At 41.6% G+C, this 18,195-nt stretch overlaps 1 protein-coding gene across 3 annotated transcripts; it reads left to right on the plus strand.

Annotated features, from left to right (window-relative positions):
- Positions 1 to 1,983: 1,983 nt before the first annotated feature.
- HSF2 (heat shock transcription factor 2) lies at positions 1,984 to 17,755 on the plus strand. Of its 3 annotated transcripts, XM_017828180.1 has the most exons (14): positions 1,984 to 2,212; positions 5,689 to 5,797; positions 6,002 to 6,129; positions 7,543 to 7,667; positions 9,971 to 10,046; positions 10,599 to 10,660; positions 10,758 to 10,842; positions 11,743 to 11,912; positions 13,203 to 13,315; positions 13,406 to 13,481; positions 14,055 to 14,160; positions 15,703 to 15,762; positions 16,366 to 16,450; positions 16,823 to 17,755. In XM_017828180.1, the coding sequence occupies exons 1-14, from the start codon at positions 2,033 to 2,035 to the stop codon at positions 17,110 to 17,112; spliced, it is 1,665 nt and encodes a 554-aa protein (XP_017683669.1). In that variant the 5' UTR covers positions 1,984 to 2,032; the 3' UTR covers positions 17,113 to 17,755. The 3 variants fall into 3 exon arrangements, with proteins under 3 accessions (XP_017683669.1, XP_017683650.1, XP_017683660.1); XM_017828161.1 differs by having other exon boundaries at positions 13,203 to 13,481; XM_017828171.1 differs by lacking the exon at positions 15,703 to 15,762 and having other exon boundaries at positions 13,203 to 13,481.
- Positions 17,756 to 18,195: the final 440 nt, after the last annotated feature.

The following is an 18,195-nucleotide window of genomic DNA, read 5'->3' on the forward strand; positions in this document are numbered from 1 at the left end:
AGCACTTGAATCAGATGCACAAGAATGGTATAAAACTAACTGAAAGGATATTAGCGTTGGAAGAGTAATCTTTATAGAAGCTCTCTGAAATATCACCTATCTTGCCTACTCTAGCCAGTTTCATCATGAATACAGACATCTCAGACCATCCCTGGTTCAAGGACTGATTTAAACCAGGCCTCTTGGGGCCGCTTTTGATTCAATTTGATTCTAGTATATGCAGAGCTGGGACTTCTAGGAACACTTTCAATTATTTAAATGATGTGATCATTTTTTTAAAGGTGGAAGGCTTGCATCAAATTTTGCTGTGAAGTACTGTGCGCAGTGTTTAATATTGCAGACATTACAGGATGGTCTACTTGTGGCTGCCTGTGCTTGTTCCAGGGGCAACACACTTTCATGGGGATCAGTATAGACAAATCAATAAAGATAACCTTCAAATGCGAGCATTTCAGTCAGGACAAACAGCAGTCACAAAAAGAAGAGAGTATTGCCTTGAAATCTGTCACCCTGCCTTTGGCTCCCCTGTCATTTTTATTTGCTTCTTTTGCATCATGCTGTTTGTCTTAAGGAAAATCTGCAGACTGGTATCTCTTGGGGAGTTAACTCAAGCTTTACTCAGGGTCTGTTGCAACTGGAGTTCACACATTGCCCGTCAGCCTTATCAGAGCCATAGCAACAGCTTGTAAGAAAAGTGGAGCTGTCGACCCTCGCTGTATATTCCACTGTGGTGGAAGAAAATAAGAAGTCAGAGAAGAGAGGTGAAGTTCATACAGGAGAAGTATTGTTCCATGAGGGCTGTTTTGTGACCTCTATTTGTAAATGTGCTGTGGAACATCCCTCATCCCAAATTATTTTTCCTAAGCCACATCAAAACTGGACTATCAGTGGACAAAGCTCCTATAAGAGAGTATGGGACTGCTGAAGGGACTGCCTGCTGCTCAAGCATGAGAGGAAGAGACCAGTGGTGGTTGTGATTCTAGGCATATGGGATGTCAAACTTTTTTCTCTTGGTTTCCTTACCAGATTTGAGGTAACTGCTAACTGCATAGCGGCTCTGTAAGCTGTAAGAAAAAGCGCTGGAAATCAGATGTTCCCTATTGGCAGTGCTCTTTTAGTCCCTAAGCACTAGGTCTTAGTTGGAACTCCTGCACGTGGGGGAACTGTGGACCCAAGGGAAGAGGAACGAGGCTGGGGAAGAACAGAATCTGCTGGGTTCGAGGGGTTAGTCCAGGGATACGAGGCCTGTTTTTTTCTGAGTTCCAACATTTCACAATACCCAAAAAGTTTTAGTGCTGTGTTTTTCTGGTGAGGGGAGGGTGAGAACTGCATCCTGAAAGATTTAAATAGCTTGACCTGTCTCAGAACTGATAATTACCAGATTTCTGCAAGCTAAATGGAGGAAAATTTTACTGCAGAGTGGAAAAACATGATAGCACTGCTCATGAAAATACTGGGAAGTCAAACAGCCTCTGGCTAAAAACTGCTGAGTTCTGCAATGGCTGGCTTGTAAAATAGTAAAACAAGAACATGGACAAGCAATTACCTTATGCTCAGACCTCATAAGATAATAAAAAAACTAATGGAAAGGTTACTTGAATTGCACCTTTCTCCTGGGCCTTTCTGAAGGCCCAGGATGGGGTAAGTCCCTAAGAAAGGCACCTTGCGGACACCCGCAAGCCATTCCCCGCGGCCGGAGGCGAAGACCTTCCCGTCACCCGCCCCGCCTCCCTCAGCCGCTCCCCGGGCACGCGCGCAGTGCCCCGGCGAGAACGTGCGGCTGCGCCACGTGGCCCCGCCCCCCGGGGCGAGGCGCGCCCCTATTGGCCCCGTCCCACCCGTGCCGGCGCTGTTGTGACACGTGAGGGCGGCGCACGTGGGGACGTTATGTAAAGAGCAGGGGAAGGGGCGGGGCCGGCGCGCACGCGCGCGTGCAGCGGGGCCGGCGCGCACGCGGGGTCCGCGCGAGAGGCGGGGTCGGGCGCGCTGTGCGCACCCCCCGGGCAGAGGCCCCGCCGCCGCCAGAGCGACAATGAAGCAGCAGCAGCAGCAACCGCCGCAGCCGCAGCCCCAGGCCCAGGCCCCGGCCTCGGCCCCGCAGCCCCCACAGCAGCCACCGCCCTTCGCCGGCTCGGGGGTCCCAGCCTTCCTCAGCAAGCTGTGGGCTCTGCTGGGCGAGACCCCCAGCAACCGGCTCATCACCTGGAGCCAGGTCGGCCGACACCCATCCCCCCCTCCTTCCCGCCGGCGTGTGGCGGGAGCCCCCCCCATCACCCTCCGCTTTACTCCGGCGGTGCCCGGCGGGCACCGGGCCCTGCTGGGTGCCGCGGGCCTCGGCGTGCGCGGGGGGAGGGATGAAAGCCAGGGTACGGCCGCATGGCCTGGTCAGGTCCCTCTCGGGCCGGGCCGGGCTGCTGGTCGGCCTTGTCTTAGACGGGGAGCGGGAGCGCCGGTGCCCGCCCCGGGGGCGCGTCCCCAGCCGCTGCCGGGGGGGAGCCGCTCGTTCGCCGGCCCCGACTGAGCAGGCCGGGGCTTCCCCGGGCGGCGGGCGGCTCGGAGGGGACGGCGGGGGCCCGGCAGTGGCGGGATTCTATCGTGCGCTGTGTTTATGGAGCCGTAGTGCGGGGAACGCGGGGCTGCGGGGGGATCTCCCACTGCGAGGCGGTGGGTGCGTCAGTAGCGGGGCTCGCCCTTGGTGAGCCGGGGAGGATGGGGAGAGCGGAGTGTGCCGTCCTCTTGCTGTTCCCCGTGAGCCGCTGACGGCCTCCAGAGGGGCTGGACCCCGCGGGAGCGGCAGGGAGCGGCCACGTGGGGGGCGGGCGGGGGGGGTTCCCGGTCTCGGTGTCCACCTGCTGGAGCGTCGGGAAGAGGATGGGCCGCGGGGAAGGTCTAATTGGGCACCATCTTCTTACACCTTCTTACAGTGTAACGAAGGGCTGGCGAGTTGCTGCAGTTAATATCATTAATTCTTGTGCTAAATGCTAAGCACGTATTTTAATAATAACTATTTCATTTTTCTCTACATCCTCTTTTCAAGAAAATCCTGTTCTCAAACGGTGTCAACATCTTCAAATGGTGTTGAGATAAACTCAACCGAGAGCTGCTATTTTAAGTGCTTGAGGAACGATAAAACATCTTAAACATTTTACTGATAATGATTTACCAGTAACTTCAGCCAAAACTTCTCAAAGGGGGTAGCAGGGGGCCTCAATAGATTATGACAGCTTTCCTTTCTTCTGTTGTTTTCTTTTTTTTGGAAGAAGGGTAATAAGGGCTATATGAAGATTGATATTATCTACCGTAAGATGTGCTATTTTTGCTGCCTTACACTTTTAATGAACACATTCCAAATTCATTGCTCATGTTTATCTTGAGTAAACACACCAAGACTATTAGATATCCTTGTTTTATTTTCTTAATTAACAGTAAAGACTAATTGTTTGAAATTCTGCAAGGCTGTTTCTAGAGGGAAGGTCCACTAATAACAGTTGATGTTACTGGCAACGAGCAGTTCTTGTGGGAGTGAAGTATTGAGGTTGCTTGGGATATCTTTTAAAAATGCACTATGTCGATTTTATAGGGTACAAAAAGTGTACCAAATGTAATAGGAGAGAGTACAGTTACTATAATATTTCGCTTTCCTCCTATACCAATCTGTATCCTTACAGTGTAAGGCTAAACACCATCTGAAACCAAACAGCCAGATTTTGTCTCCCTGCATACATATCTCAGTGAAGCCACAGTACGTGTTGTCCATGGAAATAAGGGTCAGGAATACCAAATGAAGCACTTGGGAGACTGCTGTATGCTGCAGTCATTGGCACTAGGAGTTGAAAACCATGTTGAGCTGTTACTGATGCTTACAGACCTTAGCATCTGTACAGCTTTGCTGTAAATGACTGTCAGGGCAACCAGAGCTAGTAGATGTGTCACCCAGATTTTCCTGTCTTAAGCCTGGACAATGTCAAAGGGACAAAGTGAGACACCACATGGAAGTTGTCACTTGAGCCCCTCCAGTTGGTGAGTTTCACACAGCATTGGCTGAAATAGTCAATTGCTTTTGCTTCCCTTTTCCCTTCCACTGGTTGTTTCTCAGCAGGAGGTAGGCAGGCAGGCCTTACTGGAAGTTTTCATCTTCCTATCTTCCTCTCAGTGTTAAACACATCCAGTGGAGACCATTTATAAAATCCTGTTCCTGATGATCATGGTTTGTCAGGAACAAGCTGTTGTGGTTTAACCCCAACTGGCAACTAAGTACAGCACAGCCGTTTGCTCACTTTCTCGCACCCTGGTTAAAAAAATTAAAACCTGTGGGTTGAGATAAGAACTGTTTAATAATTGAAACAAATTAATTTATAATATACATAATATAATAATATATTATTAATATATAATAGTAATAAAAAGGACAGAGAGAGAAAATCTAAGAAAAACAAATGATGTGCTGTACAATTGCTCACTACTTGCTGGGCCAATACCCAGCCCATCTGTGAACAGCAGTTGGCCCCCCTTCTGGGTAACTCCCCTGGTTTATATACTGGAGATTATGTTCTGTGGTATAGAATATCCCTTTGCCCAGTGTGTGTCAGCTGTCCTGGTGTGGTGGTGCACACATCCACCCCACTATGCTCCCTCCCAGCTTCTTGTGGCAGAGCTTGGGAAGCTGAAAAGTCCTTGACTTAGGGTAAGCACTGCTCAGCTACAACTAAAACATCAGAGAATAATATTGACATCAACGTTATTTTCTTACTGAATCCAAAACTCAACACTGTGCCAGCTACTAAGAAAAAATTATTTCTATCCCTGCTGAAACGAGGACACAAGCCCTTGGATAAGAATCTTCACATGGTCTTATGGTTGGTTCTCTAAGCTTCTTGTGATGATCATAGAACAGCTGGCATTTGAGGATAAGAAAAATGTGACTTACTGAACTAAAGGCTTCTAAGAAGATGGAGTAACAGTGTTGACATTTGTTAAAGATGATAAACTTTTCATTAAATACAGGGTGAGAGTACTGTGGTTGTATAGACATCTAAAGCTTTTAGAAGTAGGTAATTTGCATTTTGCCAGTTATTTGCCCTGTAGTTGGTGGAGTGGTCATTGAAGAACAAAGAGCTGATCTTTCTGTTTTAGTCAAAGCCTGTGGATTAAATAAAAGATCAGTCCTTCACAACTGGAATTCCAGAAGGGGTATGTTACCTTGGGTGGTTACCTTTTTGGTAACTCCAAAACCCAGTGGACATGCTCAGCCCTTTGACAGCTCTATCTGCTCTACAAGTCCTATCAAAATAATCATGCTTCTATAGTGGAAAGCAGATGGGACTTTCAGCTGGTTGTTGGTGTTTTTTCCTTCCTCAGGCTCTTTGTTAGATTTCTTACCAAGACTTCAGAACGATGTACAAAATTGATAGTATTGTCCTGTAGTGAAACTGTGATAATTGTTGAGAAACAATTAATTCATATCTTGAGGAAGCAAAAAGTAACAATGGAGATGTTCCTCTTCAGATACAGATAATGATATAAATTGATAGTACTCCGTTGCTTTTTGTTTCGGAAAGTTGTAGGCAAGCAGATCAGTAATGTACTGCATGCACAAAAGAAACATTCCTATCTGGTGATTAATTCTAAAAGCCCAGTGTGTTTTCTGCTATGGTTTTTAAGTAGTTTAATATGTGTTTCTCATTTTAGAATGGCAAGAGTTTCTTGGTGTTGGATGAGCAGAGATTCGCAAAAGAGATTCTTCCCAAGTACTTCAAGCACAACAACATGGCAAGCTTTGTCAGACAGCTGAACATGTGTAAGTTCCTGGATTTTTGCATTCTAGCGTAGTTCTATATCCTGTACACATTTAGTTTTAATTTCCTTTGAGCAGTGGCCCTATGTTCTCTGCAACTAGGATACTGTCTTATCCTCAAAGTTATTAATAGGATAGTTGGGACAGCATATTTTGAATCTCTTAATGTGGATTTTGAAGTTTTTTGTTTGTTTTTTTTTTTAATAGATGGCTTCCGGAAAGTTGTCCACGTTGATTCTGGGATTGTCAAACTGGAGCGAGATGGCCCAGTAGAATTTCGGCATGCATATTTTAGGCAGGGCCGAGAGGATTTGTTGGAACACATTAAAAGGAAGGTTAGTGAAAATTCAGTATGTAGAAAACCTGTACTACTACGTGTTGATGAATAGCAAAGTTCATGACAAGTTTAACTGTCATGAGTGCAGGTAGTTTGGAGTTCATGGAAGCAAACTGCACTGCTTTCATTTATATCTTGATCCTGTTTAAACATATTTTGGGGGATTTGACTGGGCTTCTTTATTTAACCTACTTTGCTGTCATTATAGTAAGTTTCACAGGGGGCAAAAATGAGTGAGTTAGGCAAATATGACAATTTTCAAGAGAGTATTAGAAGTACAGAGCATGCTTTGACTTTACCTAATCAGTAATAGAAGAAACTGCTTGTTTATGTAGCTTGTTTCAGAACGAATCTACTGTAAGCATTAAACTCTCCACCAAAGAGAACAGGGGGCAAACCTATAAACGTGTTTGTTATGCTGGTAAATGTGACTGAAATGTGCTCTGCTGTTAATGTGAGTCAGGTGAATATAGATACCAAATGGAAATATGGCAAATTAAACTCTGGTGAAAGGGTGGATGTTGTGGTTTAACCCCAGTCAGCAACTCGGCCCCACAGAGCTGCTTGGTTACTCCCCCTATGTCGGGATGTGGGTGAATCGGGAGAGTAAAAGTGAGAAGGCTCCTGGGTTGAGATAAAGGCAGTTCAGTAAGTAAAGCAAAAGCCACACACACAAGCAAAACAAAATAAGGAATTCATTTACCACCTCCCATGGGTGGGCAGGTGTTCAACTATCCCCAGGAAAGCAGGGCTCCATCACGCGTAACAGATACATTTGTCTTCACAAATGCTGTCAGTTCAAACACCGCTCCTTCCTTCTTTATCCTCCAGTTTTATATACGCAGCATGACACTATGTGGTATGGAGTATCCCTTTGGTCAGCTGGGGAAAACTGTCCCAGCCATGTGTGTGCCCTCCCAATTTCTTGTGCAGCCCCAGCCAACTTGCTGGTGCAGTGGAGGGAGAAGCAGAAAAGGCCTTGACTCCATGTGTAAGCACTGCTCAGCAGTAACAAAAACAGCTCTGTATTGCCAGCCCTGCAACATAACAGCACAAATCCAAAACACAGCCCCATATTAGCTACCATAAAGAAAATTAACTACCCCAGCTAAAATCAGCACAGAGTGATGTACTTATTAACACCAGGTTATTGTGAAGCAGTTATAATGAAGTAGAGCACTTGGGAGGGTGCCTGAAGAATCTGAATGTACACAAATGTTTGTAACAGCAAAAGCTAATGTGATGACAGCTATGGTTCTGGTTTGGGGGTTTTTTTTGATGCTTGGTTTATTATTAACTTAAATGCATAGTTTGTCAACACTAGTAAGAAAATATATTTGATCACCCAAATAGAATATTAGTTAAGTATGAGTAAAGGGAAGTGGTGTTTCTGGATTCTAATCTTTTAAAGGTTTCATCTTCGAGACCTGAAGAAAACAAGATACGGCAGGAAGATCTCTCCAAGATAATATGTAGTGCTCAAAAGGTGGAAATTAAACAAACGACTATTGAATCTCAGTTGTCTCTTTTGAAGAGGTAAGTTGCTGCATCAGTAACTGATCCCTAATGCTGAGTAATTCTGATACTAGATATTGGACAAAGATCTAATTTTAGGTGTCTCTTGATTTCTGATTACCTAAATTCAGTATTGCTTTAGGAACATAAATTTCAGTAGAGAAATTGCATTAAAAATTAACTATTCTGATATTGTTAAAAGTAATAGGCAATGTTGGTGTTTCCAGAACTGTCTAGTAGTGGGCAATTAAATAATACCTTTAGTTCCATAATGCTGCTGAGGCTGAATATTCAAATCAGCTCTTGGCATAAAGTATGCTGGTTTACGTCTTCAAGTTTGAAGTAGTTACTGTATTTAGTTTGAGGCAGAGTTTGGTTTGTGCAAAGTGCATATAATACTTTCTTATAACAGTTAATGACTTTGGTCGTTGATTTTTGTTTTCTGATTGTTGTCTTTGTTCCCCCACTGCTTAAAATTGCAGAAGAGTTAGTGCCTTGGAAAATGTATTTAGAAATCTAGCTTGGAAATTCATTTGTTGCATCAGTTACAAAGGAACAGAATCTAAAATGCAAATGTAAATGGAGTATTTTTAGAGCATTTTTACCTAGTTAGTAATTATGATTTATTTTCAACAGTGAGAGAGATGTGTGTCACAAATTACTTAATCATTTATGTAGATACAAACAATGACAATAAGCTCATGCACTGTAAGTCACATCACCTGAATAGGAACTCTGTCTCAGGACACCTTAACTTATATTGAGAAAGTAAGTGATGGTGTATCCTCTGTGACAGAGGTCACTGATTAGTTAAAGTTTTAAGAAGTAAATTTTGTCATTTATAATCTTCAGTTCTAGTTACTTGAGGGGTAGAACATTCAGAGGAAAACTTACTTGGCCTAGAAAGAGTCTTTGTTAGAATCTGGCCAGTCTAGAGTAAAAATGCTCATATTTGCCTTTTGGAAATCCTAGACAAATTTGGGTTGAAATAACCTCAGAAGACCGTCGGGTCCAAATCTCTGCCCAGAGCAGGGTTGACTTTGACTGAAATGACATCCAGTTGAAAATGACCTGACAGTTTGTAGATGAGAGCTTAGAATGGTTGTCTTTGACATCTATGATTTTGTCCCATCAGTTTAAAATAACTGAGGTAGAAACTGGGCTAAAAATCAGAAGACCTAGTCCTTCAAAACATGTTAATAAAGCTAGTGAGAAAGTTCAGAATCCCTAACTTCAGTTGTTAAATTTTTGGTGGAACTGTACTCTGAAACTGTATGTTGGACATATGTTGGACATAGAAGCAGTTTGAGGAGTAATATCCTGCATCACACTGCACGTGAACAGCTGTTTCTGAAAACTTAGCTTAAGGTTTCCTAAAAATTGAACACCAGCGGGGTTTGTTTCTCTGTGTTGAAAATTAAACTGCAAAAGAGTGGAGAGTGGTATGTTGCCTTTCCTTATTCATTGGGGCTTTAATATGCAGTATGCTGTTGGAAACAAACTTCTCGTGGTTACCATAGCACGGGCAGTTTTTACACTGTCTCAGTAACTGACCTCCTGTGAGTACTGGAACAGCTAAGGTTTGTAAAATGGCAGTGCTTCATGAAAACTGCCACCTCTGACAAGCTCTGTTAGTTTTTAGCACCTAACATGCCCCTTTATTGGAGCTAATAGAGGCAACTGTTTGAATGGCTACAGCAGCGTGTGTGACTTGAGAGCTTGTTCTGTACACACAGGCAAAGCGTGTGCAGAAACGTGCTTTGAAGACAGGCAGTTGCTGACAGGTGGCTCACACCTAGCAAAAGGTGCGTGAGGGAGGACAAGCAGAGTGGATGTAGGTGAAGAACTCTGGTTTTTAGTGATGAGATGCATTCTTATGCTGACCCTTGCTGCCAGAAACCAACTGCATACCTGATTATTTTTTTTTTATTTTATTTCTAGAAGAAAGAAAAGAAGGTAACTTTGTTTTTACAGGAAAGGAAACAAAACGGTTAATTTTTAAATGCTGAAAGTTAATTTTAAAATGCAGAATGTACAGCTAATAAATACTGCCAAATGTGAGAATTTTTTGTTTCTTCCATTTTAAAAGGGCTGGAAATTCTCTGCAGGCCATTTGTTGTCTTTGGGTCTCCATTTTGTAATGAGTTTTCCAAGGCTGCTGACTGTATGACACTCCCACCCCACACCCCAAAAATTTTGAAGAGCTTTAACGAGGCCAACTAATCTTTAACAAAAATTAATATAAAAGTTTTATAACTTTTATAACTTCCTTTTATAAAACAAAGTTTTATAACTTTGACTTTTAAATCATCATTTTTAAACAGAGAGAATGAATCCCTTTGGAGGGAAGTGTCAGAACTGAGAACAAAACACTTGCAACAACAGCAAGTTATTCGAAAGGTAAGGCTTCATTCACGTATTGTACTTGCATGAGGGAGTGCTCAGTTATGAAGTTCTGTATTTGAAATTCACTGCTGTCCTACTTGACTGACCTGCTGACCTTGTATTTGTAATGTTAATTGTACATGTAATTTTTTCTGAATCTGTCAAAAATGCCTTTCACCAGAACCGGTATTTACAGATACAGGTTACATATATGATCCAAATCTCTGTACGCCTTCTTTCATTGCTTATTAGAATTCTTCTAATCATTTGAGTTGCTGGATGTCTTTCTGTGTACTGTAAAACATAGCTTACTCTTACCTCCTGCTATGTGTAAAGCCTTTCTTGGACAACTGAATAACTATTTTGTTGAGATATTACCAGCAGTGTTTTTACCATGATTTTTAACTTTTCTGAACAGCTCTATATAAAAATTACTACACAAAATAAGTGTTTTGCTGTTTATGTATAGATTTTATTATTGAAGTCTTCTGCTATAATATAGGTTGATGCTCAAGAGAAACAGTTACAAAGTTAGAGTGATTAACAATAGTGTTCTTTCCCTTACAGATTGTACAATTCATTGTTACCTTGGTGCAGAATAACCAACTAGTGAGCCTAAAACGCAAGAGGTAGGTATGATCTTGAAAACTTGCTGTCCAGTCAGTAAACTGACATGCCTTAAATTGGTTTTGAGGTTGCTTTCTTCCTTTACTCTTTCTGATGTAGGCCTCTACTTTTGAACACTAATGGACCTACAAAGTCAAATGTATTTCAGAAAATTGTGAAAGAACCAGCTGACAGCGGCCACCATGTAAGTTTTCTGTTATGCATACGCTCTGTTATGATGAAGGAAGGAGTGCAGGGGGGGCAGATGGACCAAGTAGATTGTCTTATGGGAAATAAAACATGGCTGTGTACTGAGAGCTGTCAGCTTGTAGAAGTGGTATGTCGTATTCTGTTGATAATCACCATTCACTTTACAACATAAGCGTGTATAAACCAGTTGCCTGTGTATTAAATACAGCTTGACGTGATCCTACTGAAAGCAGTTTGCATTTAATAATTGTGCTGTTAGAAATAGCACGTACGTGTTGCATTGTTATCTCTGGGAGTGAGGCGCCCTTGGCCCCATACAGAGACAAGGGTCCAGTGTGTTGGTCTGCAAGGCAGCATCCAATGCAGCAAAATCATGTCATGTTTTTCCATTTGAATGAGTCATGCCACTGAAAGTTGTTTTCTGCTGTCCAAATAAAGATTGGTGGGGAAATCATCAAAATGAGTGCTGTAGCATGGCATCAGAATTAGTAGAAACAAATTGAAACAAAGTACTATTTAAACAGTATTGAAACAAAGTACTATTGAAACAAAGTACTATTTAAACAGTAGTCACTGTTTTAATATTTTTATTTATTTTATGGTCCCATTTTTGCAGCTTTTCTTTTGCATTTGCTGACAGTGCTAGTATATTTTTATTTCTGTGCCTGTAGTGTTTGCCAAACTTTCCTGTAGCTGGTATTCTCCATCTTGTTCATTTACTTTTATGGCTTTTTTTATTAAACATAGATCTATACAAACAGCTTGTAATCTCAAAGGTGTAGGAAAGCTCTTAGACTTTTGTAGATTAGAAGCATTGTAAGATAAAATGATAACTGTCAAAATGCTGAAGCTCATCATCTTTCTGTCCCCTGACTCCTTTAAAAATAATTCTCAGGTACCTCTCAACAGAAATGAGGGCTTAAAACAAAGAGAACAGATTTCAGATGACATTGTTATTTACGATGTCACCGAGGATGTGGGTGATGAAGAAAATCCCATGGGTGATGAAGAAAATTTTCCTGTTACACCAGAAACAAATGAAGATACCACTTCAGATTCTTCCAAGTAAGAAGTCTGTAGAAGTGTACGTAGATAATGGCTTTCAGTGTTGTATAATACGCAATAATTCAGATGTCATAAGTAATTTGTTCTAATGAAGTGGTCAGAATTACTCAGCACTCCTGCACATATAGAAGCTTCATCTGTGAAATCACACTAGCTTTTGATTTATTGACCTCTGGATTTATTCCAAATCCTTAATTGGCTGTTGGAGTTGTAATATGTGGCAGGTACATATAAACTGGTGAAAGCAATCTGTATTATTGCACTCTTTTTAAATATACTAGTTGTCCAAAGACAGAGTAAGTGGTGTTTTCTTACTTTTGGTTATGAATACAGACGGGAATAACTTCCCTTATTTTTACAGATTTTTGTGGAGAATAACTTGCATGTGTTGTTTGTCAGGTGTTGGTGTGGTCTTTAAACTTCATTAAGCCAATTAATTTCATGGGGTTTTTTTCAGTCCCAAGTGTTTTGTGACTGTGTTCCTTCTTGTTTAGTACTATAGAAGAAGTAGTTCATCTTGCATCTACGGGCAAGTTGAAACTTGGTCCAGGGACTGAGGAGCAACTCTCTTCCTGAGTTACATTGGATTGATAGGGCCTGTATTATGCCTTAAGAAATAAAAGTTAGGTATTTCTAGCTTACACTTGAACTGGTACCATTCTTCTTGCTCAGCTGATGTCTGGGAATGTATTCTCTGATAGAAAAGCTTTATGAGGATACAGCTGTGATAGAGAGGCAGCGTAACTAACAGCTACTTAAGGGTTAAGAACTGGAATGTGGCTGAAAGCAAATTAGTTGAGGCTCGCTCTTGGTTTTCAGGTGTCATTCCTGGTATACGTAACAAGGTTAATAACAAACCTGTTGACTCAGATCCTTTATGTTATGGATGCTCCAGAGTTGATTCTGTTCAACAGGAAATACACAAAATATATGTTGTCTGTCTAGTTTGATAGCCTTGTATGCTTTGGTCCACTTTGTACATACTTTATACGCGAACTTATAGTTATTCTAATGCAAAAAGCTATCCTGTAGCTTTTTAGTAGTTGGTTATTGTGGTGTAGCACAACAGTGTGTGCTAGCTGAGCTGCATTAACTGTATTGAGCATTACAGAACCGTATCAATGGAAAATAGATACTGAGAGTATCTTTCTGTATTGAGTACTAAAAAGCAGTAGGAAAGTTTATTTCCTTATAGTGGCTTGACTAAAGTGAGGAGTAACTAAACCTGTATAATAATACCAATTTAAAAGAGTGTATGAAATGCTCTAATTAATTTATCTTGTATTGCAGCTGTAGTTGTAGCTATCCTTCTCCCGATATTGTAATTGTGGAAGATGATAACGAAGATGAATACGCCCCTGTAATTCAAGGGGATAAAAGCACCGAATCAGTTGCTGTCCCAGGTAATGATCCAATCAGCCCTGTCAGTGACAGCACAAGCCCACTCATGTCAAGTGCTGTACAGCTGAATAACCAGTCAACTTTAACTGCAGAAGATCCAGTCTCAGTGATGGATTCCATACTCAGTGAAAATGGAGTAATTTCACAGAATATAAATCTTCTTGGAAAGTAAGTAGTCTGGTTTTTGGTTTTTTTTCAAGTATTAGAACAGATTATTTGACTGAAGTAAAAAGAACTGAACAGTAGTTTCTGCGGAGAATGTTAAATTAATAACCCATTGTTATTCTAGCCAGTTTCTAAAGATCCTTCTATTTTAAGTATTTTAAGATGTGACCTCTGATTCTCATTGTGAAGCTCACATGAGTGAGTTGGGATGTGTAATCCAGCAGTGTAATATTGTGTATAACATTATTTAAACTGTCGGATTTATTTGTGTCACTCCTGCAGGCAGATGGGACTCATTAGGGCTATGTGGGGCCAATGTCATGTCATGTCATAGTGTTATGTTGATACAATACCTGCAATACCTGTTTCAGAGCACCCCTCTGCTTTACTTGGGTTCTCCTCTAGAGGCTAAAAGTTTTCATTTTTTTCCAGAGGTCATATCTGATGAAAAAACTTAGTTCATTCTAGTTCTGGTAAAGATTTTTAGATGCATGTAGTACATCTGTGTAAAGCTTACTCGAGGATTTCTCTTACTTTGTTAAGGGATACAGCAGTAAAATACTGTTTGTCTTCTAGAGTTGAACTTCTGGATTATCTTGACAGTATCGACTGCAGTTTAGAGGACTTCCAGGCTATGTTATCGGGACGACAGTTCAGCATAGATCCAGATCTCCTGGTCGATGTAATTTTGACTGTTTATTTTAAATACTTGGGCAATAGGCATTAGAAAAGATTTGTGTGTATTGTTGCTGTGAAGAATGGATTTAAAACACCACTGATATTTTTTCCTTTCTTCCCTTTACAAAGCTGAGCTACAAATATTTACTGATGTATGTTTCTTGAGCACTGGTATAATTCTTAGTGCTACACCACTGTTCAAATGAATGCATAAGTTTTTTATTGAAAAATGGCTTTATTAATGAACGAAATCATGCTTATATTTGTTGTGACATGAACTTAGACATAAAGTAGATGTCTAATACTCTTGCTTTGAAATAACCCAGCACATCATCTGTGGTCTTCTCAATGAACTGGGGTTAAAAAGGCTCTTGGCATTTATTTTACAAGTTTCCCTGCAATTTCAGGTTTCTTCAGGTTTATGTTGAGTAGAATGGTCTGGGTTGGAGGGGACCTGTGCACGTCATCTAGTCCAGTCCCCTTTCTCAAAGCAGGGTCAGCTTGAAAGTTGAATCTTATTGCTCTGGACCTTGTTTACTAAAATTTCAAAATCTCCAAAGACAGGCTCTTGGGTGTCTGTTGAGGGCTTGACTCTTCTTAGTGAAACATTTCCTTATGTCAATCACAGTTTGCCCTGCTGCACTTCATCACTCTTGCCTCTTGTCCTTTGTCCATGTGGAGTTTGCCTTCTCGGTAACAGAGTAGTGGAAGAGGGCAATTATCCTCCCTCATTGGCCCTCTTCAGACAAGATTAGCCAGAGTTCCTGAGCCTCTTGCATGCCTTAAGCCTCCAGACATCTGTGGCACTCCGGACACCCTCTAATTTAAAAACTCAGACTGGGAGGCCTAAAACTGGACACTCTTCCTCAAGTGGCCTCAGGTGCTGTGCAGAGAGAAATAATTGCTTCCAGCGACATCCTGGCTGTGCTGCCCGTAGCAGAGCTTCTCTCCCTGTAGCAAGGCCATGCTGCTGGCTGGTGGCAGTGTTGTCTACCACAACTCCCCTGTTCCCTCTCTGAGGAGCTGCTCCTTGTCCAGTTGTTCCTTAACCCTAACCTGGGCCAGTGCATGAGGTTACTGGGTCCTGAAGACGCGTGGCTGTTGAACCTGGTGGAGTTCCTGTTGGCCCCTCTCCCACTTGGTTGAGATACCTCTTAATGGCAGCTCTGCTCTCCCACATACTGATGACTCCTCCTGGTTTGGTGTCACTTGGAAACTTGGGCAGGGTGTGTTTGTCCATATTGTAGACAGAATTATCCATGCAGCAAAGTAAGAAGAAATTGGTGTTTTAAAACTGCAGCAAACTGTGTTAGTTAGATGCAATATAGTTGTTTTCTTTGTGACTGAGCTTCATGGAATTGCAAACCATTGTGTGCCAAAGCTAGTTTTTCTTTGCAAAAGTCGTAACTACCTGTAAATAAACTCCAGTCCTCATAGAGCGTGGAATAAATACAGGGGTTACTTTCACACATGCAGATGCAATGGTCTTGTATTCTTAATAGCAGCATCAAGATACCTAAAACTTGATGTGTTTTGTCTCATTCAGCTTTTTACAAGCTCCGTGCAGATGAATCCCACAGATCATGATCATATCACTAATACCAAAGTAAGTCTTAAATCTATTGCTCGATGTACACAGTAGTGACAGATGCAAACTTTTGCTCACCTTTTGCTGTTTTCTTTACTGGTATCATGGCACCTCATGCTCTGACTTTTAAGACTTCCATGAGAATAAGAAGACTACAGCTGATTTCATCCTGTTAGGCTTTAAACAGCAAAGGGGAAAAGGACAGTAATTAATAATGTCCTTTAAAACTTGTATTATCTTGAGGCCAATATCTCTACATTGTACCAGTCTCTTGACTTTGTATCCCCCAAGATTTTAGTACTTGCAAAGATGATACACACTTTGTCAGAATGGTTTCATCTGTATTGTCTGGTGGGAAAAGAAACACAAGAATAAGCAGATGTAGCTCTCTGAATTTGTCTTGTTCATTTACAAGCATTGGTTTTGGTTCTTGCTTTCTAGGCTATGTTTCCATTTCACATTTTCTCAGCCAAGGTCTGTTAGCAGGGATAATACTGATAATGCCACTGCAAACCTTCACAAATAAAAATTGTAGGGTTTTTTTAATAGTTGCTCAGCTGTGTTCCAGTGGCATTGGTACAGGCTTTAAGCATGTGTTAAAGAGTTTGCTTTTGTTCCCAGACAGAGACAAAGGGAAAAGAAACTAACAAGAATAATGCTGGTCCAGCAGCTTCACAGGAAACACAAGCTACTAAGCCTAGATCAGGTTAGTTGTGGTGATTTGTTGAAATTCTTAAAACAGTTGAACATGCATTGTTCTAAAAGCCATCTTGGTTATTTGCTCTTTTTCTGGTTTTATGTTATGCTGATGAACAAATAACCAAAACAAAATACTTGTTATATTTGACTTAGGTTTTTGGCACTGCACCAGATGTAGAGAAATTGATGTTTTGCAGGAGAATCTGCACAACGTTATATATGCATGTAACAATTCTATAAAAACACATTTAAAACAAACAGCTATAATGGTTTTTTATTAATTATTCTCTAAATAAATGCTGTGGGTTGGATATTGTTTTTTCATTCTGCATGTAGAAAGGTGTGTGAACTGATGTTCTGGGCATTTTTTCCCCCTTAGATAAGCAGCTGATACATTACACTGCATTTCCACTCCTTGCATTCCTCGATGGGAACCCAGGCTCCACTGTTGAGAGTGGGAGCTTCGCAGCTGAAACTCCTTCCACTGTTGACAAGTCCCTGGAAGGCGATGAGCTCCTGGAGAGCAGCCTGGATCCTGAGCCCACCCAGAGCAAACTGGTGCGTCTGGAGCCACTGACAGAGGCAGAGGCAAGTGAAGCCACGCTGTTCTACCTATGCGAACTTGCTCCAGTGCCCATGGACACAGATATGTCGTTTTTGGATAACTGATGCGAGGAGGACTCTGTATATAGTCATGAAGATGAACTATTTATTTAGAATATTGTTTGGTATGAGAGTTTTTTGTAAATCACTGTTTTATGTAACCAGGTATGTGGAATCTAAAGTACCTTTCCTATCTTCCTACAAGCAATTGTTTAGTTACACTGTTAGACAAGCCACCAGGCACGGCTGGCAGTACTAGTCAGAGTGCTGCTGCACTGCTGTGAACACTTGTGTTGCACACATTGCTAAGTACCCAACACTGGTAAGTAGTAAGCTTTCATTATGGTTTCTTATACTTCTGGTCTTATATATGATGACATAAACTAGTAGTGTATGGTTAGGGAACACCTACTTTCTGTATTTTGGGTTTTTTATTTTTTACAGCATTTTGTCTAACACATGAGGCTTTTTTGGGGTGGGGGGACCAGGACCTGATGTAGGCTTTTTTTTTCCCTGCTTGAACTGGGAACAAAGTGCCTGTACCTTGCTAAATCTTGGTTCTGCCTTACTTTCACTTCAGTGGAAATGCTCACAGATAGCACAAACTGGGGAAAAGTTCTTGACAGCCGCCAGGCCCCATGACTGCATGAGTACTTTTAACTTGGACCATTTATGCTGATAAAATAAATGTTACTTAAGTGTGATACTAGTTAAGAGTTTGTCTCTTATTCTGTGTGCCAGATGGGTGTGGATTTGACAGCCTCATATTTTCGTATGTAGCTGTGCAAGGAGGTCTGCTTCTGTGCACAATTTTTGGAAAACACTTTATATCCAAACTTTACGGTTTATAATAAAGTGTCCAAAATAAGTGCTTAACGCAGCAAACTGTTTTCCAGTAATAGTACACAACAGGGTGTTTTTCATCTTGATTTCTTACTGAGAACTGCAGCAGAGCCCCATGGCTTTCCTTCCAGTGGAGGAGCGCTACACCTCTCAAAGGTGTGTCCATTGCTGCATTCACTGAAGCCTGTCACAGCTGCTGAAGTGAATTTCTGTAGTTGTGTTACAGAGCCAGAGGGGTTTGAAGGGGCAGCTGACACACTCATGTCACCCTGAGCTCCTGATCTCATATAAACAGTAAGTCAAAAT

This window comes from Lepidothrix coronata, unplaced genomic scaffold (assembly GCF_001604755.1).
Source record: "Lepidothrix coronata isolate B3197 unplaced genomic scaffold, Lepidothrix_coronata-1.0 Scaffold5, whole genome shotgun sequence".
Classification (NCBI taxonomy): domain Eukaryota; kingdom Metazoa; phylum Chordata; class Aves; order Passeriformes; family Pipridae; genus Lepidothrix; species Lepidothrix coronata.